At 36.2% G+C, this 27,132-nt stretch overlaps 1 protein-coding gene across 6 annotated transcripts in view; it reads left to right on the plus strand.

Moving 5' to 3' along the window:
* The window catches only part of ZCWPW2 (zinc finger CW-type and PWWP domain containing 2), a 131,039-nt gene that overhangs the window by 20,416 nt on the left and 83,491 nt on the right, over positions 1-27,132 (plus strand). For 2 of the 6 annotated variants that reach the window (XM_013057166.2, XM_045088998.1), the window contains 2 exons: positions 4,481-4,580; positions 19,576-19,929. In XM_013057166.2, the coding sequence (XP_012912620.1) occupies positions 4,519-4,580; positions 19,576-19,929 (416 nt within the window). In that variant the 5' untranslated portion in view covers positions 4,481-4,518. Of the gene's footprint in view, positions 1-4,480; positions 4,581-5,293; positions 5,483-10,732; positions 10,775-19,575; positions 19,930-27,132 lie in introns of those variants that run through there. The other 4 variants (XM_013057169.2, XM_013057170.2, XM_013057167.2 and 1 more) reach the window with 3 other exon arrangements.

Here is a 27,132-nt window from a genome sequence, read left to right on the forward strand (position 1 = left end):
GATATTACATGATTCATGAATCCTGAATCTGAAGCTCTTCAATTCTAAAATCTCCATTAAAAGCCTTTCTTATGTAAGCCTAAGCCAAAGTGCTCTCTCATTGCTGCTTTCCTAAAAGTTCAGGGGAGAAACCCCACAGGTTAACACTTTTTATAGTGAGGGAATAACATTTTGCCTACCTTATAAAAATGTGATTCTTTAAAGATTTATTTATTTATTTATTTGAGAGATTGAGATCACAATTAGGCAGAGAAGCAGGCAGAGAGAGAGAGGGGAAAGCAGGCTCCCTGCTGAGCAGAGAACCGGCTGCAGGGCTCCATCCCAGTACCCTGAGATCACAACCTGAGCTGAAGGCAAAGGCTTAACCCACTTAGCCACCCAGGTACCCCTAAAAGATACTATTTTAAAGTAAAAGAGACTTTTTAAAAAAGTGTTATCTTTAAGAAGTTTTAAAAATTGGAGAGTACAGGCAGAGAGAGAGGAAGCAGGCTCCCTGCTGAGCAGAGAGCCCGATGCGGGACTCGATCCCAGGAGCCTGCTTCCTCTCTCTCTGCCTGCCTCTCTGTCTACTGTGATTTCTCTCTGTCAAATAAATAAATAAAATCTTAAAAAAAAAAAAAAAAAAAAAAAAAAAAAATTGGAGAGTACATATAATAGCAGCAGTGAGCCACTTTTATGGATACCCTGTAATTTTATAATTATTAATCTAAAATTAAAATTCTGTACTTCTTTCCTTCAGAAGAACCTACACATATGCCACCCTATACACAAACTACATAGTGAGTTGGATGAGTTCTCCAGTAGCCTTTGAGATACATTATAAGGTCTTAGCCATTATCATGTCTCTCCCGAGTCATATTTGAATTTTATTTTGTGCATTTTGGCTGATATTGGTGATATAGGACCTACTAGAGTATAGATTATCTCTACTTCTGTATTTGTTACTAGATCAACCAGTCTTCTTTTTCTCCTTTTAACTCTCTTGGTTCATGGAGTTGTCCTACATTTTGTATTAATATATTCAAAATCACGAGTCTGTTTTATACTTTTTATATTGTTGAGTAGTGATAATCAGGCTTATACTAGCATATTAAATTTAGTCTCCAGGGGCACCTAGGTGGCTCAGTGGGTTAAAGCCTTTCCCTTCGGCTCAGGTCATGATCCCAGGATCCTGGGATCGAGCTCCGCATTGGGCTCTCTGCTCAGCAAGGAGCCTGCTTCCTCCTCGCTCTCTCTGCCTGCCTCTCTGCCTACTTGTGATCTCTGTCTATCAAATAAATAAATAATCTTTAAAAGGAAAATTGTTTTAAAAAATTTTAGTCTTTTAAAAAATTTAGAAAACAGTATAAACAGAAAAGCAATCTTGAAGCTTCTCTGCTTTTCTAAAGCTCTTCTCCTGAGGACATTCACTCCATACAATATACTTTCTAAATATTAGCCCATATGTCTATATATTGGAAATATTTCATCTCTGTCTCTTTCTTACCTTTCAATTTATTTTATGGTTTAATTTTTTTGAATTTTAATTCCACAGAAGATTTAATCTCAATGTGTTCAAGTTTATCAATCTTTTAATGACTTCCGTGTCATATATACAAACACATTTAGACTTCAATATTTTATATGCTATTTTGTAATTTTATCATTTTTTACATTAGTGTTTAGTCAGTCTGGAATTTATTTTTATAAATGGTACTAGATTGAGATGGACCTTCATTTTTTTTTGAAAAATTATTAATGAATGTTGAATTTCTCACATACTTTGGGACAGCAAATATGATGATGATTATATAGTTTATCTTGTGTAATCTGTAATGTGACATGTCATCATTAACAGTGCAGGTCTCCAAGCAACACACATATCAGACCTGCTGGAGCAGTATTTACTAGGGAAAGCATAGAGGAGTAGGGGTCAGAACCTCAGTGGTGGGTCACCATTGCCTCATTCCACTCTAAAGCAGAGCATAGCAATCTCTTTAGGCCATGTGACAGATTCTACTAGTGGGAACTTGACCACTGGAATATGAACTTTTAATGAGTAATTAGAGAACATCAGCTCCTCCCCTGGCATGATCAGGAACCAGAATACAGTAGTAGTATGATGTGGCAGAACTTTGATTTCAGCACTGTCCTGACAGCATGGCATTCAAGATTGATAAAAAATCCTAATGTAGCTGAAATCTAAGACTTCTGGTTATAAATAGAAGATGGCTGCAAGTTAGGGGCACCTGGGTGGCTCAGTTGGTTGAACATCCAACTCTTGATTTCAGTTCAGGTCGTGATCTCAGGGTGGTGAGTTCGAGCCCCACGTTGGTCTCTGCACTCAGCCGGTCTCTGCACTCTGCTTGAGATTCGTTCTCCCCCTCCCCTCTGTTCCTCCTCTTGTGTGCACACACTCTCTCTAATAAATAAATAAATCCTTAAAAAAAAAAAAAAACTGAAAGTTAGCAGGATTGCCATGCCAGTGGACCACATCAGTATACATGATTGATTGTGTTAATGCCAGCACCTTCCCTAACGTGAGTACCACTGGAGGTGGCAAATGGGTTCAAACATTATAGCAGATCAGTATTTACTGCCTTAGGATCTGAGCTATAGCTAGTTTCTGTGGAGCTTTGTAAGATGCCACATTTTGGGTAGGCCATCTTGCAAGGGACCATTCTCACAACTAAATAACTTTTACTTCCCATTGCCTATTTGGCCAGGATATTTTTTTTCTTAATATTCTAACACATGTGATTTACTTTATAGATCTGATCTGCTTTAGCTAGGATTTCTTTTTAAAGATTTTATTTATTTATTTGACAGAGAGAGATCACAAGTACACAGAGAGGCAGGCAGAAAGAGGGGGAGGGAGGCTCCCCGCTGAGCAGAGAGCCTGACCTGGGGATCCATCCCAGGACCCTGAGATCATGACCTGAGCCAAAGCAGATGCTAAACCCACTGAGCCACCCAGGCACCCCTTAGCCAGGATTTTTAAAACTACTTTCCTAAATGAAAGTAGCATAGCTCTCATTATCTGGTTTTTTAAATTTCCTTTTGAATTAAAAATATTCAAGGTATACTCTAGGAGCTTGTACATTTTTTTAAGGTTCTTTAGTTATGTTTCTAATATGATTTATTTCTGAATTTTCTCTTGTTCAAGAACCAGATTTTGTTTTATTGACTGTTATTGAGTTAAGTTTGTGTACCCCCCAAATTCATATGTTGGAACTCTAAGCCCCAACTTGGCTGTGTTTGAGGATGGGGCTGCTTAGGAAGTAATAAAGATTAGGTGAGGTCCTAATAGTAAGAGCCTGATCTGTTAAGATTAGTATCCATGTAAGAAGAGACTCCAAAAAAGCTCTTTCTCCTTCTCTTTGCACATGTACTGAGGAAAGGCTGCAGGAGAAAGTGAACAAGATAGCCAGCCATCTTCAAGCCAAAGACTTACAGCCTGCAAAACGATGAGAAATAAATTTGTTTTCTGTTGTTTATGATTGTTACATAAAAGGTGCCTGTGTGGCACAGTTGGTTAAATATCTGACTCTTGACTTCAGCATAGGCCATAATCTCAGGGTCTTGAGATGGAGCCCTGTGTCAGGCTCCATGCCTAGATTCTCTCTCCGTCTGCCTCTCCCACTGCTCTCTCTTTCTTTCTGTTTCTTAAAATTTAAGTCACCTAGTCTATGGGTTTTTTTTTTGTTTGTTTGTTTTGTTTTTTTGTTTTTTGTTTTTTGTTTTGACAGAGATCACAAGTAGGCAGAGAGGCAGGCAGAGAGAGAGAAAGGGAAGCAGGCCCCCTGCTGAGCAGAGAGCCCTATGCAGGGCTTCATTCCAGGATCATGACCTGAGCGGAAGGCAGAGGCTTAACCATCTGAGCCACCCAGGTGCCCCTATGGTAATTTTTTTAATGAAAGTCTGTATTGACCAACTCTATTAGTTCTTTGGTTTTTTTCTGTATTATTTTTTTTCTTGCTTCTTTCCTAGTTTATTAAATTTCTCTTATACATCATTTTTTCAAAGTTTGGGTTTCATTCTCTGAAAAACCCTTAGTTCAGTCTTGCAGTATATTAACCATCTTGACAGTGTATTGATTGATTTTTTAAAATTTTAGTGGTCAGATTTTAAATTTCCATGGTATTCTGTTGTTTTTTTTTTAAATGAATATTCATCCATATCTTTCTAAAGTTATTAAATATTTTAAAATGCTGTCCTTCTCACTTTATTAAGCTTATATTTTATAGGTACTGAGTTCTTCCTTTTGTTAGGCTTATTTTCTATCTTTCATACTTGCTTTTCTCTTTGATTATTGTGATTGAGTCCTCAACTATGTATTTGAGGTTATGAATTGTCTGTTGACTTAAGCTTTCCCCATATATGAAAGGAGCCGTGGTGGGATAAAACTTCTGGATGGAGTGAGAATAGTATTTGACCAAACATCTGATCCAAGTTGAGAAGTAAAACTAACATTACCCACCCACTGTCCCCCATCTCCCAGCTCACAGGTAGAGGTGGGGATGGCAGCTTGCATTCCTGATGCAGCTTGCTGGTGCCAGAGGGGTTGACCACATAGACCAGAGAATACAGTCTTTCAACGTGTAAGTTACTCTTGGAAATCCTTGGATATGTTGTAATTTTACCATCTGGAATTCACCAGTCACAAAATACATAAGCCTTCTCTGTCGCTTAATACTTAAGTGTGCATTTCCAAAAACAAGCAATCATTTTTATTATTATATGATCATAACGTAGTTATCAAAGTCAGCAACTTAACTTTGATGCAATACCATTACTATATGGATCCATTTTAAAGTCTCTTGTTACATATTGCAAAATTTCACTCTAGAGTTTCAACCAGTTTATACTTTTGTTGGTAGAGTATGGCAATTTTCAATAATTCCTTACCATTTTAAAATTGTACATTTCTGTGGTTTTGAACTTTGCTGAATTGATAACCAGCTTCTTTAGATTCATTCCAGTAGAGCCCCTATTTCTTTGATGTTGTTGTTGTTGTCGTTTAATATAGATCTCACTATCCTCCTCTGTATTTTGGTTTTTCTTTTTCTTCATGGAATCTTCCTAAGAATAAAAAATAAAAAATAAATTCCAACTCTCAGAGTATTCTAAACTTGACTGTTCCTTGTACAAAAGCATTTTTATCTATTACTGTTATCTATTACATTCACTTAACATTTTTTTTAATTATCTTTCCAACCTCTCTATGATGTAATAATTTTGGAGATAAAATTATGAGAGGTTAATTTCCCAAAGTTATAGAACCAGTAATTGGTAGACTCTGTATTCCTCTTAGACTTTGTGACTTCAGAGCTAATATCTTATCAAGCTGATTATGTGGGAAGGACAGTGACAAACTGGATCAACATTTGCCAAAGGGAATTCATACCTGCTACATTTAATTGTCTGGATGATAGTGATAAAAGCATCTTTCATGAGAGATGATACAATGCATCAGACTGAAGACCCTGGATGGGGATCAAAGGTAATGAAGAGTGCGGTGTTAATGATTGACAATAAATGTAGCTTTTAGTCTAATCGGATTGCCAGGTTAAGGGATATTATGTATGAACTGAAGACAGAATAGACCGTGAAAACCAGCACCTCCAAAGCAAGTAAGGTTTAGCAGGTCTTCAGAGCTGACGAGACTTAATAACACAGATGTGATGAAAGGGTGGCTGATGAAATTTGGGACTCTTGATACATGGTTAGAAAGAACGAAGCACAGAAGCTGATAATCTGGTAGAGGGAGCAGAATATTTTTGAGAAAGAACAGCCAGAATGGATAAATCAAGAAACACTAACGCAGTACAACTTTTAGAAATCGTTTGGCCTTATTCTCCCACATTACATATAAGAACACTGAGCCCCTCTTGAGATTACAGAGTTACAAAGTTGCATAACCAAGATTAGAAACTACAGTTTTGATACCAAATCCTGATCTTTTTCTACTGCCTCTTGAATATTATGAAATTATCATCTATAACATTAAAATTATCTTATTACTTCAAATTCTCTTTGGAAGCTAAAAATTGAAATTATGATACAAAAATGCCTGAAGTCTAAAGACCTTGAAACCGATACTACTACTTTTCTTCAACCCAAAAGAGTGGCATTATCTGGGGTAGCCCATGGTTAAAAATGGAAACACTTCCTGTAACAGCAGTTTTGGAAAACAAAAGAATAATGACAACTTTTTTCATTTGGAAGAAGAATCATTATTTTTCTCATTCACATACAAACAATAAAAACAATTTCTGTTATAAGCAGTCATTTATCTTCATTCCTATTCTGTATGTATTTTTCACACTGTCTCATTAAATTCTCATATTGTTCCAAACTCCTTGGATATGTTGTAATTTTGCCATCTGGGCTTCATCAGTCACAAAATACATATACATTGTAATAAAAATGGATGCTTCACAAGGATTCATATTGGCTATAGTCCATCTTAAAGGCCTTTGTTCTGGCCTTTAAGTAAGTTCCATGTAAGTTCCTTTACATGGAACTATGTAATATTTCAATTCAAGAACAGTAAATCTTATTTCTTAATTTTTTCAAACTCTACTAGCAACATTCTAAAATAATGTTCATGGATTACATAAATCTGTGGAGAATTTATGTAAAATCCACATGGACTTTTTTTATTTTCTTATTTTTTTGAGCTTATAAATTTTACTTTAATGCTACAAATACCTATAATAGTAATTATACTGCATAAAATTGTTTAGAACTGTTTAGTTGGGTTCTGCAGACCTTGGTGGCCTCTTTAATAAATTTAGTTTAGCCAGTAGTATGTTTAATGTATTGTTACAAATTAAAAATTGCTCACTAATCTTTTTCCCATCCATTGGCTAGTTCTAGATGTTCCACAGCAATATAGATGACACTGAGAAAAATTAGAGAAATGATAGGAAAAATTCCTGCATTTTAATTATTTAGGCATTTGTGGATCAGAAAACAATGTTTCCATCATCAACGCCTTCACTGTTGGAGATACAAAAATAATGTGTCTGTCCTCAGCTCACAATTTAATGATGGAAAGTATGGATTAACACTATAATATGAACCAGAATACTAACTATGAGAAGTTAAGGAAAATGTAGAAGGAAGAAATTGCAGCTATTTGGGGATATCCAGAAAGACTTCTTGAAGAAGATGGCATTTGAAGTAGAGCTTGAAAGTCAGCAATTTACAGGTTAAGGTGGAGTAAGGAGGATAACATGAGCAAAGGTATAGAGACAGACACATTTTGTATTTTTGGAAAATGATAGTTATTTAATAATGTAAGTTGATGCAGTTTGAAAGAGTAATAGAAGAAAGTAATACTAGCTAGCAGACATTTAATGAGCACCTACAGTGTGCTCTGCTTCTTGCTACATACCCTACAGACTTTATTTTATTCAACTTTAAGAACCTGCTATGCAGCAGGTGCTAGTATTATTATTCCCACTTTTCTAAAGATATTAAATGATTTTCCAAGGTTTTACAACTATTAAGTTGATGTTCTTAGATCTTAATCGAGGTCTGACAGGTAATAAAACCCATACTCTTAACCACTACAATACAAAGTTATACTGTGGAGATTTCAGATATAAAGTGGAGACCTTATATTAGCAATGGAAAACTCTGTGTGTGTGTGTGTGTGTGTGTGTGTGTGTGTGTGTTTTAGCAAGAGGACCAGTTATTAAGAGTTTCTAAAATTAACCTATCATTAGTGAGTTAAAAGAATAAATGTGAGGTGAGAGAAATAGACCAGCTGGTTCATAGGCTCCTTAGAGGAGTCTGAGTGAGTTACTGAACTGAGCTGGGTTTATAGGTGGGATCATACACAGAGACCCTTTAAAATTTTAAAGTTATAACAAAATGACAAGTATTCAAAGAGAGAGGATGAGAAAGTAGGCAGTTTCAAAGTTGGTTCTGGGTGAAATTCAAGCCTAAGTAGCAAAAATGGTGAAGAGAGACTTTTGAAGGAAATGAAAACTCGATTTGGCCCAGATTCAGGGTACCTGAGGAGGATCCAGGTGACACTGTCAGAATTAGTTGGAATATAGGTATGAAGGTGAGACTTGAGATGGAGAATTGTTAGCTATTTGCATAGGAGAGAGTGTCAAAGCTATTTGAGTGAACACCAAAAGGAAGAGAATAGAAGGAGAAGTTTAAAGACAGACTTTGAGAAAAGCCTACATTTAGGAACTAGGAGGAGAAAGAAGAACTAGTGAAAAATCAAAGTTAGAGAAAAATCCTTTCAACTATGTGATTAGAAAGTCTCTGGTCTCCTTTAAAAGAAGTGTTTGGTAAAAGCCAGATGGTCAGGCATTTAAAAATAAGTAGATGCCTAGGATTTCTGGCGAGTAGTTGATACTCTGACTTCCTGTTGTGTGACTCTAGAACTTTTCTCTAGAGAAACAGACCCATACTTCAAATTACCTATCTAGTAGAACTATAGGCATCTTAAGATCAAAAAGAATGTATTATTCCTATTCCCCAAAACTCAAACTTGTATTTGTGCATTTGATTATTAAACCTATTCAATTATTAACTCCACTGTTCATTTGCCCTTACCAGAAATCTTAGATTCATCTGCCACTATCCTCCCTTCCTTATCATTGGGAACCTTCCACTTCCAAAACCAACATACACTTGACGGTTGCTATATACTGAATGTGTATCCCCAAAATGTGATGGTGTTGGGAGATGGAGCCTTTGGGAGGTAAATTGTGGGGATAGAAATGCTCATTAATGGAATTAATTCCCTTCTAAAAAAAGACCCCAAGAGATGCCTTGCACCTTATACCATGAGAGCTAACTGCAAAAAAGCAGCCATCTGTGAACAAGGAAAGGGCTTTCATTAGACAGTGAATCTGCTGGAGCCTTGATCTTGGACTTCTCAGCTATTAGAACTGTGAGAAACAAATTTGTGTTACCTCTAAGTCACCTAGTCTATGGTACCTTTGTTATAGCACCCCAAATACCTACTGCTTAGCCTTACTTCAAGGACTTTCACTCCCTGCATTTGGGGCAAGCTCCTTGATTGCCCCAGATTTGGTTCCAGTGAGTTCTTATGGCACAGGCTGCAGTAGTCACCCCACCAGACGGTACAGGCAACGGATTTTGCTGCATCCAAGTGGTACTGTTCATGCATCATCTCTGCCAGGACACAGAGTGCACAAGCCATGAGATCATGGCTATTTCTGCCTGGTGTGTGACCCAGGCAGAAAATCCCTGCAGAGGTAGAGTCACCCCAGAGAAAGAGCAACCACTATAGCACTCCTCAGTGGAGCTGTGGGAGGCTGCCCTCATGACTAGGAGCCACCCATGGGCAATTCCAGTCTAGGAGAACCACAGATTGTTACTTTAACCTTTAAGAGCTAGGTGTGGGCTGCTTCAAGCAAATTCACAGGGTTAGGGGCTGCCCAAAGCCATGGGGCAAGGCCATCTATAGCCTTTGGGACCTAACCCCTATCTGTATCATCCTTTGTTACATTCGTCTAGTATTTTATGGAACTTAATTTTATCTGTTTCTCTGTCTGAACTCAAAAGGAGAGATTGTTTCTTATTCATCTTTTGTTCATAGTCCTGATATCCGTGACTGACATCTAGTAGAAACTCACTACATGTTTGAATTAATGTTCAAAGTCAATCATTTATTTAACAAATATTTATTATCAAGTATGTAATACACTGCACCAAGAGCTCAAAATAGGCTAATAGTATTCTTAACATCCCTAGATAAGGGACCAAAGATTTTAGAGTGGTTAAGTCATTTGTTTAATAAAAAGTAGTAGAGCTATTGGACAGAAAATTGAGTGTCTGTGACCATTCATAACTATTACCTTGAATGAAAGAATAAATAATAAACAGCCTGAACTTAAGGCTGTATTATTTTGGATAGCTGTTCTATGATTTTTGTTTTCAAATTTATTTATTTATTTTTTAAAGATTTTATTTATTTATTTGACAGAGAGAGACACAGCGAGAGAGAGAACACAGCAGAGGGAGTGAGAGAGGGAGAAGAAGGCTTCCCACAGAGCAGAGAGCCTGATGCAGGACTTGATCCCAGGACCCTGGGGTCATGACCTGAACAAAAGGCAGATGCTTAATGACTGAGCCACCTAGGTGCTCCTCCAATTTATTTTTTAAATTTTCTTCTGATTTCTATGGTTCAACGTTAGCTAAGTCATGGAATCAAAAATTAAAAAGAAATCATGTAAAGCAAGTATTAATGCTTTGCATAACTTTGCATTTAGCAATATCTTTATAATCTGTAGTGTGAAGTACTTAGGCATAATTTTATGGGGACCCATTTAAAGACTCTAGAAGTTTCCAGGGGTGTTTCAGTGAGTCAGTCAGTTAAGCATCTATCTCCGATTCAGGTCATGATCCCAGGGACCATGATCCCAGGGTCTTGCTCAATGGGGAGCCTGCTTCTCCCTCTGCCCCTCTTCTGCAACTCTGTGTGTGCACGCGCACACATGTGTGCACATTCCCTCTCCCCCAAATAAATAAATAAAATCATTAAAAAAGAAAAAGACTAGATCTAGACCACATTGTCTTTTCCTGCTTCATTTGCATCTTCTGTATGTGCTACTAATTTTTTTTAAAGATTTTATTTATTTATTTGACAGAGATCACAAGTAGGCAGAGAGGCAGGCAGAGAGAGAGGAGGAGGAAGCAGCCTCCTGCCAAGCAGAGTGCCTGATGGAGGACTCGATCCCAGGACCCTGAGATCATGATCTGAGCCGAAGACAGAGGCTTAACCCATGGAGTTACCCAGGTGCCCCCATGCTACTAATTTTGAAAACCAGCAAAGTGTTGGAGAGGAGGTGATAGAGATCATGAGAATCTGGTTTGAAAAGAATAAGTGTTTTGTAATCTGTATTATAAATTCTATTAGCCTGGATAAACTGTGTCAAATCTAAAATACCAGAGGTTTAAGTTAGATGCAATTGAAAATGAGTATCACTGTCATTTAAGTAATAATGACATTTCCTTAGTGTTAATTTATCTTCTCAATATTATCCACTGTGAGACCCAACTTTCTAAGAAAATCTGAAAACTTTATCTACCATTTAAAAGTAATCTTTTAATCCCCTTAACATTTTATAATAGCCTATCAAAATGGATTTTCCTAAGCTTTCTATTGAAATAGTACCATAAACTTAGAGTACTTTCTCCATTATAGCAGACCAATAGTTGCAAGATGGACAAAATCCTAGGCAGTTCAGTGATAGATAGCAATCATTTTTCACTTCCTTTCTATCTCTTACACATTATTTACATTATTAGTGTTCTCTTCAATATGCTGTTTCCTTGTAGAAATACAAGTTTTCTGGGGAATAATTTAATCTAGATAACATAATCTGTAAACCTGTTGAACTAGTTAGTTATAACTCAAAAATATTGCAGTATGGTAAAGCTAACTATATAGCTTAAGAGTACCTCTGTGAAGCACTCTGAGTTGTGGTACTTCTCACCTCTGCCCTCTTCCCCCAACACACATGCTCTCTCTCTCAAAAAAAAAAAAAAAAAAATGCACCCAATATTGGAGCATCTAAATATATAGAACAAACATTAGCAAATCAGAAGGAAGAGATAAATAATAGTAAAATAATAATAGGGAAATTCAGTATCCCACTTTGAACAGTAGATAGATCATCCAGACAGAATATCAAGGAAACACTAGACTTAAACTACACTTCAGACCAAAAATATCTAACATATATGCAGAACATTCCAACAGTGGCAGAATACACATAGCATGCTCTCTAAGATAAATAATATATTAGGTCACAAAACAAGTCTTAACAAATATGAAAAGATTAAAATCACATCAGGCATCTTTGCTGATCACAATTACATGAAAGTAACAAGAAAGACTGGAAAATTCACAAATATGTGGAGATTAAACAATATCCTTCTGAATGTCAAAGAAGACATTAAAGAAGAAATATAAAAGTATCTGAGACAAATCAACACACTAAAATTATGGGATGCAATAAAAGAAACTCCAAGAGGGAAGTTTATAGTAATAAATGTCTACATCAAAAAAACAAAGATCTCAAACAACCTAGCTTTACACCACATGGAACTAGGAAAGGAAGAACAACTAAACCTGAATCAGTAGAAGGAGGAAATAACAAAGATCAGAGCAGAAATAAATGAATAGAGACTAGAGAGATAATAGAAAAGATCAGTTAAAATACAAGTTGATTTTTTTAAAAGATAAAATTGCCAAAACTTTAGCTAGCCTAACAGAGTAAAAGAGAGAAAACTCGAAATTAGAAATGAAAATGATGTTACAAATAATGCCAAAAAAATACAAATGACCACGAGAAACTATGTGGACAATTATACGCCAACAAATCAGACAACTTAGACTAGATAAATTCCTAGAAAGACACAATCTACAAAGAACAGATTACAGAAAAAATAGAATATTTGAACAGACCAATAACATGCAAGGCAATTGAATCAGTATTCAAAATCTTTCAACAAAGGTGCCCCTGGGTGGCTCAGTGGGTTAAGCCGCTGCCTTCGGCTCAGGTCATGATCTCAGGGTCCTGGGATCGAGTCCCGCATCAGGCTCTCTGCTCAGCAGGGGGCTTGCTTCCCTCTCTCTCTTTCTCTCTCTCTGCCTGCCTCTCCGTCTACTTGTGATCTCTCTCTGTCAAATAAATAAATAAAATCTTTTTAAAAAAATATTTCAACAAAGAAAAGGCTAACTACAGATGGCTTCACTGGTGAATTCTTCCAAACATTTAAAGAATTAGTGGCAATCCTTAAACTCTTCCAAAACAACTGTAGAGTAAGGAACACTTCAAGACTCATTTTACAAGGACAGCGTCACCCTGATACCAAAGCCTGGTAAGGACATTATACAAAAAGAAAATTATAGGGTATATGGGTGGCTCAGTTGGTTAAGCATCTGCCTTCCGTTCAGTTCATGATCCAAGGTCCTGGAATCGAGTCCCACATTGGGCTCACTGCTCAGCAGGATGTCTGCTTCTCCTTCTCCCTCTCCCTCCCTTTCCCTCTGCCTGTCACTCCCCCTGCTTTTGCTCTTGCTCTCCTCTGTGAATCAGATTAATAAATAAAATCTCTTCAAAAAAAGAAAAAACATTACAGGTCAGTATCAAGTTCTCAACAAAATAATACTAAATAGTATTCAACAGTATATTAAAAGGATTATATATCATGATCAAATTAGATTTATCCATAGGTATTTCAACATATTCAAATCAGTAAACATGACATAATGAGAAAATAATCACATTATCATCTCACTAGATGCAGAGGAAGCATTTTACAAAATTTAACAACCTTTGATATAACTCTCAATAAATGAGGTATAGAAAGAATGTATCTCAAAAAAATAAAAGGTCTTATATAACAAGTTTACAACTAACATACTATGATCAGGGACAAGACAAAGGTGTCTGCTCTCATCACGTTTATTCAACTTAGTACTGGGAACGGTAACCAGCGCAATTAGGCAAGAAAAAGAAAAGGCATCCATATCAGAAAGGAAAATGTAAAATTGTCTTTGCAGAACATACTATCTTAATAGAAAATCCTAAAGACTCCAATGAACTTAGTAAAGTTGCAGGCTACAAAATCAAAATCTGATTGCATTTTTATGCACTAACAACAAACTATCTGAAAAAGAAATTACAATCCCATTTCTAATTACATCAAAAGGAATAAAATACATAAGAATAAATAAAGGAGGTAAAAGTTCTGTACAATGGAAATTACAAAACATTTCTGGAAGGAACTGAAAAAGACATAGATAAATGGCAAGATATCTCATGTTCATGGATTGAAAGAATTAATATTCTTAAAATATCACTGGTACACAAAGTGATCCACACATTCAATTCAATCTTTATCAAAATTCAAATGGCATTTTTTACAGAAATAGAAAAAAGTAGGCATAAAATTCATATGGAATCATAAAAGACCCCAAATCGCTAAAGCAGTTTTGAGCAAGAAGTGCAAAGTTGCAGGAATTTTACCTCCTCATTTCAAACTATATTTCAAATCCATAGTAATCAAAATAGTATGGTATTGGCATAAAAACACAGATCAATGGAAAAGAATAAAGAACCCAGAAATAAACCCACATATATACGGTCAACTAATTTTTGACAAAGTCACCAAGAATACACAATAGGGAAAAGATAGCATCTTCAATAAATGGTATTAAAAAGTTGGACTGTCATATGGAAAAGAATAAAACTGGATCCTTATCTCATACCATACATAAAAATCAACTCAAAAGGATGAAAAATTCAAATTAAGGACCTGAAACTTGAAAACACTTAAAGAAAACACAGAAGAAAAGATCATTGAGATTAGTCTCGTCAGTGATTTTTTTGTATCTGACACCAAAACCAAATAGGTAAGATTATATAAAACTAAAATGTTTCTGCACAAAAAAGGAAACTATCAACAAATTTAAAAGGCAACTTATAGAATGGGATGAAACATTTGCAAAATATATACTCTATAAGGGGTTAAAGCCAAGATATGAAAGGAAATCTTACAACTAACAGAAATAATAGTAATAATCAGGATTTAAGCAAAGGTAGACATTTTCCAAAGAAGACATAAATACAGCCATCAGATATATGAAAATATCCTCAACATCAATAATCATCACAAATGCAAATAAAAACCATAATTACATATCACCTCAACCCTATTTAAGATGGCTATTATCAAAAAAAGGATAAGAAATGTTGGCAGGGACATGGAGAAATTGGAATCTTGTACACAGCTAGTGGAAATGCAAAATGATACAGCTACTATGGAAAACAGTATGGGGGATTCCTCAAAAAATAAAAAATAGAACTACCACAGGATCCAGCAATCTCACTTCTGGGTATGGATCCAAGAGAACTGAAGTCAGGATTGCAAAGACAAATTAGCCCTCCCATGTTCATAACAGCACTATTCACAATAACCAAGATATGGAAACAACTTAAGTTTCTGTTGATGGATGGATGAAGAAAGCCTACAAGGAAATATTACTAAGCCTTCCAAGGTCTGCAAAATATTGGATATGGATCAAGTTGGGGCCATTATGCTAAGTGAAATGAGCCAGTTACAGAAAGACAAATACTGGATGAATCTATTTATATATAGTATCTAATATTCAAATTCCTAGAATCAGTGAATGGGACTCAAGGGGAGATGGGAAGTTATGAATCAGCAGGCATGAAGTTCTAATTAAGCAAGATGAATAAGTTATACAGATCTGCTTTACAATATTGTACCTATGGTCAACAATATTGTATTATACACTTGAAAACTTGTTATGAGGATAGACCTTATGTTAAGTGTTTTTACCACAATAAAATAAAATTAATTTTTTTTAAGATTTATTTATTTATTTGACAGAGATCACAAGTAGGCAGAGAGGCAGGCAGAGGGAGGGGAGGAAGCAGGCTCCCCGCTGAGTGGAGAGCCTGATGCGGGGCTCGATCCTAAGCCTGGGATCATGACCTGAGCTGAAGGCAGAGGCTTTAACCCACTGAGCCATCCAGATGCCCTTAAAATTAATTTTAAAAAGACTGAAAATAAATTAACCACGCACCAACTCAAAGACAAGAAAGATAAGATCAACAGAGAATGCCTAAGAGAGAAGAGGAAAGAAAGAATAAAGTGCAGCTATTAATTAAATAGAATTCTAAAAAATAAATGGGAAGACTCAAATTCTGCTTGTGTTTAAAAAGTACTGACAATAGGGCGCCTGGGTGGCTCAGTGGGTTAAGCCGCTGCCTTCGGCTCAGGTCATGATCTCAGGGTCCTGGGATCGAGTCCCGCATCGGGCTCTCTGCTCAGCAGGGAGCCTGCTTCCTCCTCTCTCTCTCTCTCTGCCTGCCTCTCTGCCTACTTGTGATCTCTCTCTGTCAAATAAATAAAATAAAGTACTGACAATAAAATGAAGAAAATAAAAAAATAAATGAAGAAAAAGAAGATATAAATAAATTTCAGAGTGAAGGAGAGAAACGTAATAAAAAACATAGTAGATACAATAGTATTCTTAAACATAAGACAGAATTGGTTCCTTTGCTGTGCAAAAGCTTTTCATCTTGATGAAATCCCAATAGTTCATTTTTGCCCTTGCTTCCCTTGCCTTTGGCGTTGTTCCTAGGAAGATGTTGCTGCGGCTGAGGTCGAAGAAGTTGCTGCCTGTGTTCTCCTCAAGGATTTTGATGGATTCCTTTCGCACATTGAGGTCCTTCATCCATTTTGAGTCTATTTTCGTGTGTGGTGTAAGGAAATGGTCCAATTTCATTTTTCTGCATGTGGCTGTCCAATTTTCCCAGCACCATTTATTGAAGGGGCTGTCTTTTTTCCATTGGACACTCTTTCCTGCTTTGTCGAAGATTAGTTGACCATAGAGTTGAGGGTCTATTTCTGGGCTCTCTATTCTGTTCCATTGATCTATGTGTCTGTTTGTGTGCCAGTACCATGCTGTCTTGATGATGACAGCTTTGTAATAGAGCTTGAAGTCCGGAATTGTGATGCCACCAACGTTGGCTTTCTTTTTCAATATCCCTTTGGCTATTCGAGGTCTTTTCTGGTTCCATATAAATTTTAGAATTATTTGTTCCATTTCTTTGAAAAAGATGGATGGTACTTTGATAGGAATTGCATTAAATGTGTAGATTGCTTTAGGTAGCATAGACATTTTCGCAATATTTATTCTTCCAATCCAGGAGCATGGAACATTTTTCCATTTCTTTGTGTCTTCCTCAATTTCTTTCATGAGTACTTTATAGTTTTCTGAGTATAGATTCTGTGCCTCTTTGGTTAGGTTTATTCCTAGGTATCTTATGGTTTTGGGTGCAATTGTAAATGGGATTGACTCCTTAATTTCTCTTTCTTCTGTCTTGCTGTTGGTGTAGAGAAATGCAACTGATTTCAGTGCATTGATTTTATATCCTGACACTTTACAGTTAACAAAATCAAAAGACAACTGACAGAATGGGAGAAGATATTTGCAAACGACATATCAGATAAAGGACTAGTGTCCAGAATCTATAAAGAACTTAGCAAACTCAACACCCAAAGAACAAATAATCCAATCAAGAAATGGGCAGAGGACATGAACAGACATTTCTGCAAAGAAGACATCCAGATGGCCAACAGACACATGAAAAAGTGCTCCATATCACTCGGCATCAGGGAAGTACAAATCAAAACCACAATGCGATATCACCTCACACCAGTCAGAATGGCTAAAATAAACAAGTCAGGAAATGACAGATGCTGGTGAGGATGTGGAGAAAGGGGAACCCTCCTACACTGTTGGTGGAAATGCAAGCTGGTGCAGCCACTCTGGAAAACAGCAGGGAGGTTCCTCAAAATGTTGAAAATAGAACTGCCCTATGACCCAGCAATTGCACTACTGGGTATTTACCCTAAAGATACAAACGTAGTGATCCAAAGGGGCACGTGCACCCGAATGTTTATAGCAGCAATGTCCACAATAGCCAAACTATGGAAAGAACCTAGATGTCCATCAACAGATGAATGGATCAAGAAGATGTGGTATATATACACAATGGAATACTATGCAGCCATCAAAAGAAATGAAATCTTGCCATTTGCGACAACATGGATGGAACTAGAGCGTATCATGCTTAGCGAAATAAGTCAAGCAGAGAAAGACAACTATCATATGATCTCCCTGATATGAGGAAGTGGTGATGCAACATGGGGGCTTAAGTGGGTACGAGAAGAATAAATGAAACAAGATGGGATTGGGAGGGAGACAAACCATAAGTGACTCTTAATCTCACAAAACAAACTGAGGGTTGCTGGAGGGGGTTTGGGAGAAGGGGGTGGGATTATGGACATTGGGGAGGGTATGTGCTTTGGTGAGTGCTGTGAAGTGTGTAAACCTGGTGATTCACAGACCTGTACCCCTGGGGATAAAAATATATGTTTATAAAAAATAAAAAATTAAACATGCAAAATAAAAAAAAAATTAAAAATAAAAACATAAGACAGAATTGGGAATTCCCTCCTTAGGCGAACTTTAAAAAAAAGGAGACATTCTGTTCTTCATTTTATGAGGCTATTTTAATCTTGATATCAAAACCAGACAAAGGCAAAAAAGAAGAGAATTGAAATTATTAGACCAATCTTATCTATAAATAAATATATGTGTAATCTTAAATAACTATTAATAAGCTAAATATAGTAATATATGTTTAAAATTTCTCATAACACTTAATCATGTAAAGTTTACCTAGAATGCAAGTATGATTTATCATTAATACATTCATTGTTATAACATACCCAATTAATACACTTAGACAATCTTTGTGTTTACTTCAACACATACAGAAAAGCAGTAGATAAAATTCAACAGTGGTTCATGATAAACAAAAAATCCTCATAGTAAACTGGTAATTGATGGGAAAAATTTTCTGGCAACTTTTTAATGGTCTCTATCAAAAAATAGACATATTTGGCTTTATAGTCCAATAGTAGAATCATTCTCTTTGAAATTAGAAAAAGATGTCTCCTATCATTGGCTTCTATTCCATATTATCCCTCTCTTACGCAGTATATTAAAAGATGGCACTAGGATTGAAAATAAACAAAAATGCTACACACACACACACACACACACTTACACCTAAGGTGAAGTGAAATGCAAAATAATGTCTTGCCCAAGGACAACTGGTGAACAGTAAAGCCAGGAGTTCACAAATAATTTGGCTCCAGTGTCCAAACTCAACAACTTGTGCTACTGTCCAGTGGCCCAGAGAATTGAAGAAAGGACTAGTCATTTCAAATGCAATCTAAATTGCAGTCATGCTTCTCATAAATTTCCTCACCAGTTATATAATTAACCAGAAATTTTGCATGAATATTATTAGCAAAATTTTATTTCTCTTTTAGTAGATTCAGTTCTTTGTGTTTTTAGATTTGTCCACTCTTGATATGATAAATAGTGTCTTAGTGAATATTGTTGGGTCTTTGTATATGTAGGATAGTTTTTTGAAGTTCATTTTCTGTGGATACATTCATACGAGTAGTATTAACAGGTAAAAAAAATTGTGAGCTATGGCTATTGGCATAAATTGGCAAATTTCTAAAGCAATTTGTGGTGACCCTGGAATTTGATGAGTGAGTTACTAAATATATGATTAACTCATGAATTGAGAGCTTCTTTAAATGGTGCTTACACTGGATAGTAGTGTTTTGCTAACTTGTGAATGTGGTATATTGAAGTCATTCTTTAAAATAGGTTTCTATTGCAAAATAAGTTGCTAATTACTTTTATTTTATTTTGGTTTTATTATTTTTTACTATACACACAGTTATTATTGAAGCTAGAAGTTGGAAGCTTAATCATACAATTCTAACATTTTATATGTTTAAAATTTTCATAATAAATTCTGAGAAATGCTTTTTTCAAGCTGCTTGAATTAATGGATAAAAAGCAATATTATATAAGCAAAAGGTCTCAAAGAGCTCTTTCTCTGATTTTGGCTTGAACTTTCCTTATATCCTTGAATCTTTATTCTTTTCTTCTTATTTGTTTTCCAGATTAAATGCATTTATGGAAAAAGAAAAATTGGATAGTAAGATAATAGTAGAATATTGTAACACTGCAATGGATCCCTCAGCAAAAAACAGTATGTATGTAAACAAAGTATGGGTTCAATGTGAGAGTGAAAGCTGTTTGAAATGGAGATTGTTGTCAAGTAAGGATGCAGCCAGAGTTGACCACAATAAACCATGGTACTGCTTCATGAATGCTGATTCAAGATACAATAACTGCTCTGTTTCTGAAGAAGACTTCCCTGAAGAGTCTCAGCTTCATGAAAGTGGATTTAAGATTGTCTATTCACAGCTCCCTCTTGGGAGCCTGGTTTTAGTAAAATTACAGAATTGGCCAAGGTAAAGTTGTTGTTGTTGTTATTTCAAAATAAACTGTTAAGTTATGGTCTTGCTAAGTTGATGAATTTTTAAAACTTTTCAAAGAATCAACTTTTTTTTCTACTGTTTGTCTAATTTCTTATTTATTGTTTCCTGGTCTCATTATTATTTCCCTGACATTTTGGGGTCTAATTTTTTTTTTCTAGTTTCTTGGGTTGGAAACTTTAAGTAACTGATTTAAATCTTTCTTCCTCTTGATATAGACAATTACAGCTAAAAATTTCTCTTTAAAGACAACATTAGCTATATCCCACAAATTTTGGTATATTGTGTTTTATTACCATTCAGTTTCAAGCATTTACTAATTATCTGTGTGATGTCTTCTTTCCAGATGATCTGTTAGAAGTATATTTTTACCTGATATTTGAGGATTTCTAAATATCTTATTGTTACTGAGCTCTAATTTAAATCTATTGCCCAAAGAGTATATTTATGACAATTACTTTGAATTCTTTATCATGCATATTACTTATCTCTGTTTCATTTGGCTATTTTGTTGTGGTTTTGTCTTGTTCTTTCCTTTGTGACATATTCCTCTTCCTCTTCGTTTTGTCTAACTCTCTTTGTTTCTGTATATTAGAAAAGTCAACTATGTCTTCTGATCTTGAAAGTCGTGGCCTTATGAAAAAGAGGTTCTGTGGTGGCCCTTAGTGCAATGCTCCCTCTTTCTCAGATCCAGGGGTGTGTCCTGTATGTGTTGCTTGCACCCTACTATTATGGCTGAGCTATGTTTGCCTTTAGTCCAGTTGGCTGCAATGGCCCACTTTGCTTGTTGTGGATACAGTGGGCGACAGAGTTTCATCTTTGTGCCATTGAGGGGTCAGTCTGGAGCTGCCATGGGCTTCTGGTTGGGTGGCAACAGCAATCAGACCAGATGTCTGTCCCCAGTCTGCCCCAGGAAGGCTGTAGTTGAACTGATCAACAGGACATTTTCTCTGTGTGGCCAGCTGTAAGTTTTGGCTCCTGGGACTATGGGAGCAATTAGTGTGTGTGGTTATCTTCCCCTCTCCCAAGGAAGAAGTCATTTTGGAGTGGCGCCAGTCCCTGTGGGGGTTGCTTGCAGGTAGAAGCTGCTTTGGAGGACACCCGCTGAGTCTCTTTTATACTTTTATATGAAATGAATTCTGTTCCTTAAGAAGAGGTTTTTTTCAGTCTATTTTCTCTCTGTTCAGATTGGATCATTTCTTGCCTCTTGCATATTCATTCTGCTGTTGTAAATATCCATTGAGCTTCTTGTTTTAGTTCTTGTATTTTCAGGTATAATATTTCCATTTGGTTCTCTCTATATACCTTCTATTTATTTGTTATATTTTCTTTTCTTTTTTTTTTTTTCATTTTGGATCTTATTTAAATCTTTCTAGCAGGCTGCCCCTACTACTGCACTGGAGAGATATGAGGGAACCTCTTTGTTACTGCCACGTTGGGAGTGGAAATCTAGGTTTTCTAGTCAGCCTCCACTTACTCTCTGGAAAGGGTGGGGTGCCTCATTACTGCCGGGAAGGGATTAGAGTTAAGGCTTCTCACTCACCAACTTTGCTGGGAAAGGTAGGGGAACCTTATTCTCACCTCCACTGATACCCTGGCGGGGAGAACCATGTTAATTCTGAAAGGTGATAAAAATTCCAGCTTCCCAGTAGTCCTCTTCCACCACCATCTGAGTGGGGATTCAGTGGGAGCTTTATTACTGCTCAGTGCGTTGAAGTCCAGGCTCAACACTCGCCCTTTGTTAAGGACGGAGATGGGGATCTGTAGAAATTTCCAGGGTATTTGGCTGGGAAAAGGTAGCTATTGCTTTAAAGTTTTCTGTCTTGCTAGGTTGCCCCTATCCTGGTTTTTTGACTCAAAAGACCAGGCTTCATATGAACTTTTGTTCCTTTGCACCCATTGGTATCTCTGGGTTGCTGACTTCTTTAGCACCCAGTCTAGGATATAGGAGGCAAAATAAACTCAGGGAACTCCCTGCCATGTCACTCTTCAGGTCCTCAGGCCCTTCTCTGTTTATCTTTTCTTCATCCTTTAGAATCTTCTTATGTTTATTTAATATATAATACTTAGGAATTTTTTGTGTACTTAGTGGGAAGAATATAGAGAATTGAGTCTACCTCAACTTGTCCAGAAATGGAATCTGCAGAATAGATTTGCTTTAGTTTTTTGTTTTTTTTTTTTTCTAAATCGTATACCCAGGGCCCTTTATTCTATTATTTCCTCAGAGCATCAAAAATATGAACTTGGTGTCTGAGATTTCCTAGTTTTTTCTTCCCTAATTTTATTTTTAAAATTTTAAAATTAAATTAATTTCATATTTTAACAAAGTTTATTTTCTAGAGCAGTTTTAAGTTTGCAGCAAAACTGAATGGAAAAGTGCAGGGTTTCCACATTCCACCCCTGCCCCATCCCATACAAACTCATATACCATCAACATCCCAAATCAGTTTGGCACGTTTGTTACAATCTCTGAACCGGCATTTACCCATCATTTTCAACCAAAATCCATAGTGAATCATTGGGATTCACTCTTTGTGCTGTACATTCTATAGGTTTTTGACAAATGTATAATAACATGTATTCACCATTATAATGTCTATCATACAGAATAGTTTCACTGGCCTAAAAATCTCCTCTGCTTCACCTATTCATCACCACCACCCCCTGGCACCTGGGGATTTTTATATGTCTATAGTTTTGCCTTTTCCAGAATGCTGTATTGTAATCACAATATGTAAACTTTTCAGATTGGCTTCTTTCACTTAGTATTTCCTCTGTGTATTTTCATGAACATACATGGTTGTTTTAATTTGCATTTCCCAGATGACATATGATGTGGAACATCTTTTAATATTCTTATTTGCCATATGTCTACTCAGGTCTTTTGCCTATCTTTTAGTTGAGTGGTTCATTTTCTTAGAGAGCTTAAGAGATCTTTGGATATTTTGGATACCGGTCCTTTATCAGATATCTGTGTTGCAAATATTTTCTCCCAGTCTGTGACTTATCTTCTCATTCTCTTACTAGTGTATTTTACACAGCAGACATTCTTAATTTTAATGAAATCCAACTTTTTCTCATGGATGGTGCTTTTGGCATATATCCCCACTTTTATTTGTACCCTCACTTTTCTTTATTCATATTGATCCTTTCTTCTTCAATTTGGTTTATACTCCCAGCAGTTTCTCATCAGTGTAAGCTCTTGTCACTGTAAGTTTTAAGTGTTTGCAGAGTCCAGAGTGCTCCAGTAACTCCAGGTTTTGTTGTGATCCTCCTCACAATTTTGGCTGCTGTGCTCATGTTGACCTGCTGCACTTTTCAATAAGTACTCCTTGTGGTTTTGAGGTTCTTATTTCACAAACCCATCAGACCTCTGGTTGCCTTTTCCCTGCCACCCTGCTTTCCCTCATACAGATGCTAGTGATATGTGGGTCTTAGAACTGTCAGTAGTTTGTACCTGCCTGCTTCAATTTTGGTAGTTTCTGTGGGTAGTTTATCGTTTACTTTTGTTATAGATGTTGTATGTCAGGTCTTGACTGTGCTGTTATAGTTGTTCTACCTGCACTTACAGGAAAATTTCAGGAGATTCTAAAACCATAACACCATTGTTACTATCTTCCCCAGAATCCCTTGCTATTTTGCATTACATTCTCCTACTTAATATTCTCAAAGCTGAGATACTCTGGCTCATATTTTCTCATTTCCATTCACGGTCAGCTGTTCTCCATGAAGAATATAAAATGTTTGCTGTCATAGAGAGACTGTGATGGACTTTCTTTAACATACCACACACACACAGGCACACATACACACACAGACACGCACACCCATACAGACAAGAGACCTTCAAATCAAACCTACATTTGTGTTCTTGTTCTGTCACTTACTATTGTGGGCTGAATTGTGTTCCCCAAAAGTCATACTTCAAAGTTGAAACATCAGAAGTGACTGTATGTGGAATCAGGGCCTTTAAAGAGGTGATTAAGTAAAAATAGGCCGTTAGGGTGGGCCCTACACCAATCTGACTGGCATTCTTATAAGAAGAGAAAATGTGGACCCACAAAGAGGCATCAGGGATGCACATGCACGGAGGAAAAACTATCTGAAGACATAGCAAGAAGGGAGCCAAAGAGAGGCTTCAAGGGAAACCATCCCTGCTGACCTATTGATCTTAGACTCAAAGCCTCCAAAACTATAAGAAAATAAATTTCTGTTGTTTTAGCCACTCACTCTGTGGTATTTTTCTGTGGCAGCCTTAGCGAACTAACACATTTAATACCTTTGCAAATGTGGAAGTCTCTCTGAGATATATACCTTTTGCTACAGGGGACTTTTCTAGAGATTAGCTGTGAAATGTTATAAGTATATATGTATTATTTATTTAAATATTAAAAATATTTTCTTTTGTAAAATAATTAGGATGGGCACAAAGAGAAACTAGATAGCTATGTAAAAACAAATATCTTAAAAGACATGAATATGAATGCTTATCTTATGAGGTTACTTATGAAGGTGTTTGTAGTCCCATATCATTTTTCAGGTCCAAAATTAATATTTTTGAAAGCAAAGAGTTTGTATTTTCTATTAGAAATTCTGAAGGTTCAATAACTAATTCAAGAAATGTATTTGTTTCTTGTCACTATATCTGAAATATTATGTTAGAAATCTGATTAGGAATTTCTTTTGCAGTTTTGTGCTTGTAACTGAGGATTAGGACTTGAAATACAAATGAAACGTGTTTTACTCCAGGCCTTAAATTATCTCAAATCTATGATTAGAACCATCAAAATACCTGCAAAATGCAGCTGTATCTACTTCTTTCTATTTGGAAAGAATAGAATGGATTTGGCTAAGTAGTAATATGTATTCTTCTTTATGAACTAAGTATAGTTGAGCACAGGCTTAAAATATAGCCTTAAAATATTAAAAAATCTAGTTATATTTCTTATTCAGTGCTACAGATACATAGAAAGCTGATAGCAGGATAAATTGCAATAGCAGAATATAAAACTAGAATTAACCCACTAAACATAGTCAAATATTTTCTTTTCTAGCTTAATTAAGCAATATTAAAGATGTTGAAATTTCAAGTGGAAAGACCAGCTAGCTGGCTGTAGAGACACTTAGCTGGTAGCATTATCTGGGTCAGTTCTCATTAGCCCATGGCCTTACACCCAACTTTGAAGGCTCAGAAACAATCTTAACAACATCCCAGAGTTACTCTTTCCCAGAACAGTTGACCTTCTCTAACAAAACTTAAAAAAGGCAAAGAGAGACTGATACAGAATCTAGAAATGCATATTTAATCTTTATATAATAAAAATAAAGAATTGTCAAGAAAAAGCACTTTGTCTCTGGGCAAGATCCGTGGAAAATCAAATTACAACAGTTACATTTACCTCCACATTGTGAGATAACACACACTTACATACTTAAAAAGGACATATGCAGCCTCTTGTCTTTGGATTATGCTATGTCTGTTGTGCTGGTGGTGGGGATACCTGTATGTACTAGGAGGAGAAAAACTATCCTCAAAATATTAAGCAGACTTCATTTAAAAAAAAATAATCAGATATAATTGTATTCAGCTGGAAAGAGCATAGAAGTTAAAAGTAAAAAATAATGGTGCATAACTCCCCTAGTAGGGACAGACACATTGTCAAGTAGAAAATAGGCTTCTATTGAAAGTACCTACCTTGGGCATATTTACAGATTTCACAAAGCTTTTTGGTAAATATGAAAGTTAATTTATAGAAAATATATTTGCATTCTAATGTACTATAGTACAAACAATTTAGTGGTAAGATATGCCTTTAAATTAACAAGCCAATGCAGCAATACATTTTAGATATAGTATTGAAATTTATAAATTGAGATTTCTGTAGATCCTTTCAGTCTTATAAAATATTATTTGACTACTTCTTATTTGCATTCTTTTGTCTAAGGATTAATATACTTATAATGTGGGGAGAGGATGGGGAATTTGCTCTTCCTATCATCCCCCTATAGTTAGGTACAGCTGAGAGATTTTGTGGCAAATACAGCATTCGGTTAGTGATGATTCCAACTCATCCATTTTGTTTCCCACAGATTAAGAGTGAGGTCCAGGGGGCTCCTGGGTGGCTCAGTTGTTAAGCATCTGCCTTCAGCTCATCATGATCCCAGGGCCCTGGATCAAACCCTGCATCAGGCTCGCTGCTCAGCAGGAAGCCTGCTTCTCCCTCTCCTACTCCCTCTATTTGCCTTCCTTCTCTTGCTGTGTCTCTCTCTCTCAAATAAATAAAATCTTTAAAAAAAACACACACACAAACTATCTCTCCTTTTAAACATCCGAACCATAGTTTGAAAATAAGTCACGTATTTCTCATTGAGTATAAAAACATGGCAACTGAAATCATGCTTACGCGTCAGCTTCTGCTGAGGGCAATAGCTATCTTATAAAGATCATTTCCACTGGATGAGAAATGTGTATGACACCAGTTTCTTTATGATGTATTTGCACTCCTCTCGAAGCTACATGTTGTGCCCAAATTTTCCTTTTCTTCCAAGTGGATTCCAACACTTGATATCTATTTGTCCGTGTTGTATATGTACATTTTACCTCCCACCACCACAGGTTCTAAAATCAATCACACAACTTTCCTTGTAATTCAAATACCTTCCCATTGGGTTGCCTACTCTTACTCTCCCTCTCCGTCTTTAAGCCCACAAGAGAACACTTCAGAGTTTCTCATCAATATTAACATGAAAAATCAGGAAGTAGAATTACACAATGCACTATCATCATTGACAGTTTTGGAACTCAGAATTCAGAATGAAAGCAAAAAATGGACATCAGCTTTCTTCAGTCACGCTGAGTCAGAGAAAATGATGGATAAAGTATGTGGAGAGAAGTATCATGTTTTCTGCATCTGTTGCCTCTCAGCTTCTCCTGCAGTTTGGTACATTCTGTTTTAGCTGAAACAGACTAGGAGTCAGAAAATTCCTTTACACTGCCGGAAGAAATACTAAAGTGCCCCAATTATAAGGACATTTGACAACACTTTTCATAATTCATCTGTAAATCAGCATGCAATATTTTGTCTAATATGACATGTTTTAAATAATGAACAGAAACTTTTTTCTTTTATTGGCATGTAATTGTTTTTAGGAGTCATTTCTAGTTTTAATTTTGTTTTT

This window comes from Mustela putorius, unplaced genomic scaffold (assembly GCF_011764305.1).
Source record: "Mustela putorius furo isolate JIRA1106 unplaced genomic scaffold, ASM1176430v1.1 tig00003834_pilon_pilon_pilon, whole genome shotgun sequence".
In the NCBI taxonomy this organism is placed as follows: Eukaryota; Metazoa; Chordata; class Mammalia; order Carnivora; family Mustelidae; genus Mustela; species Mustela putorius.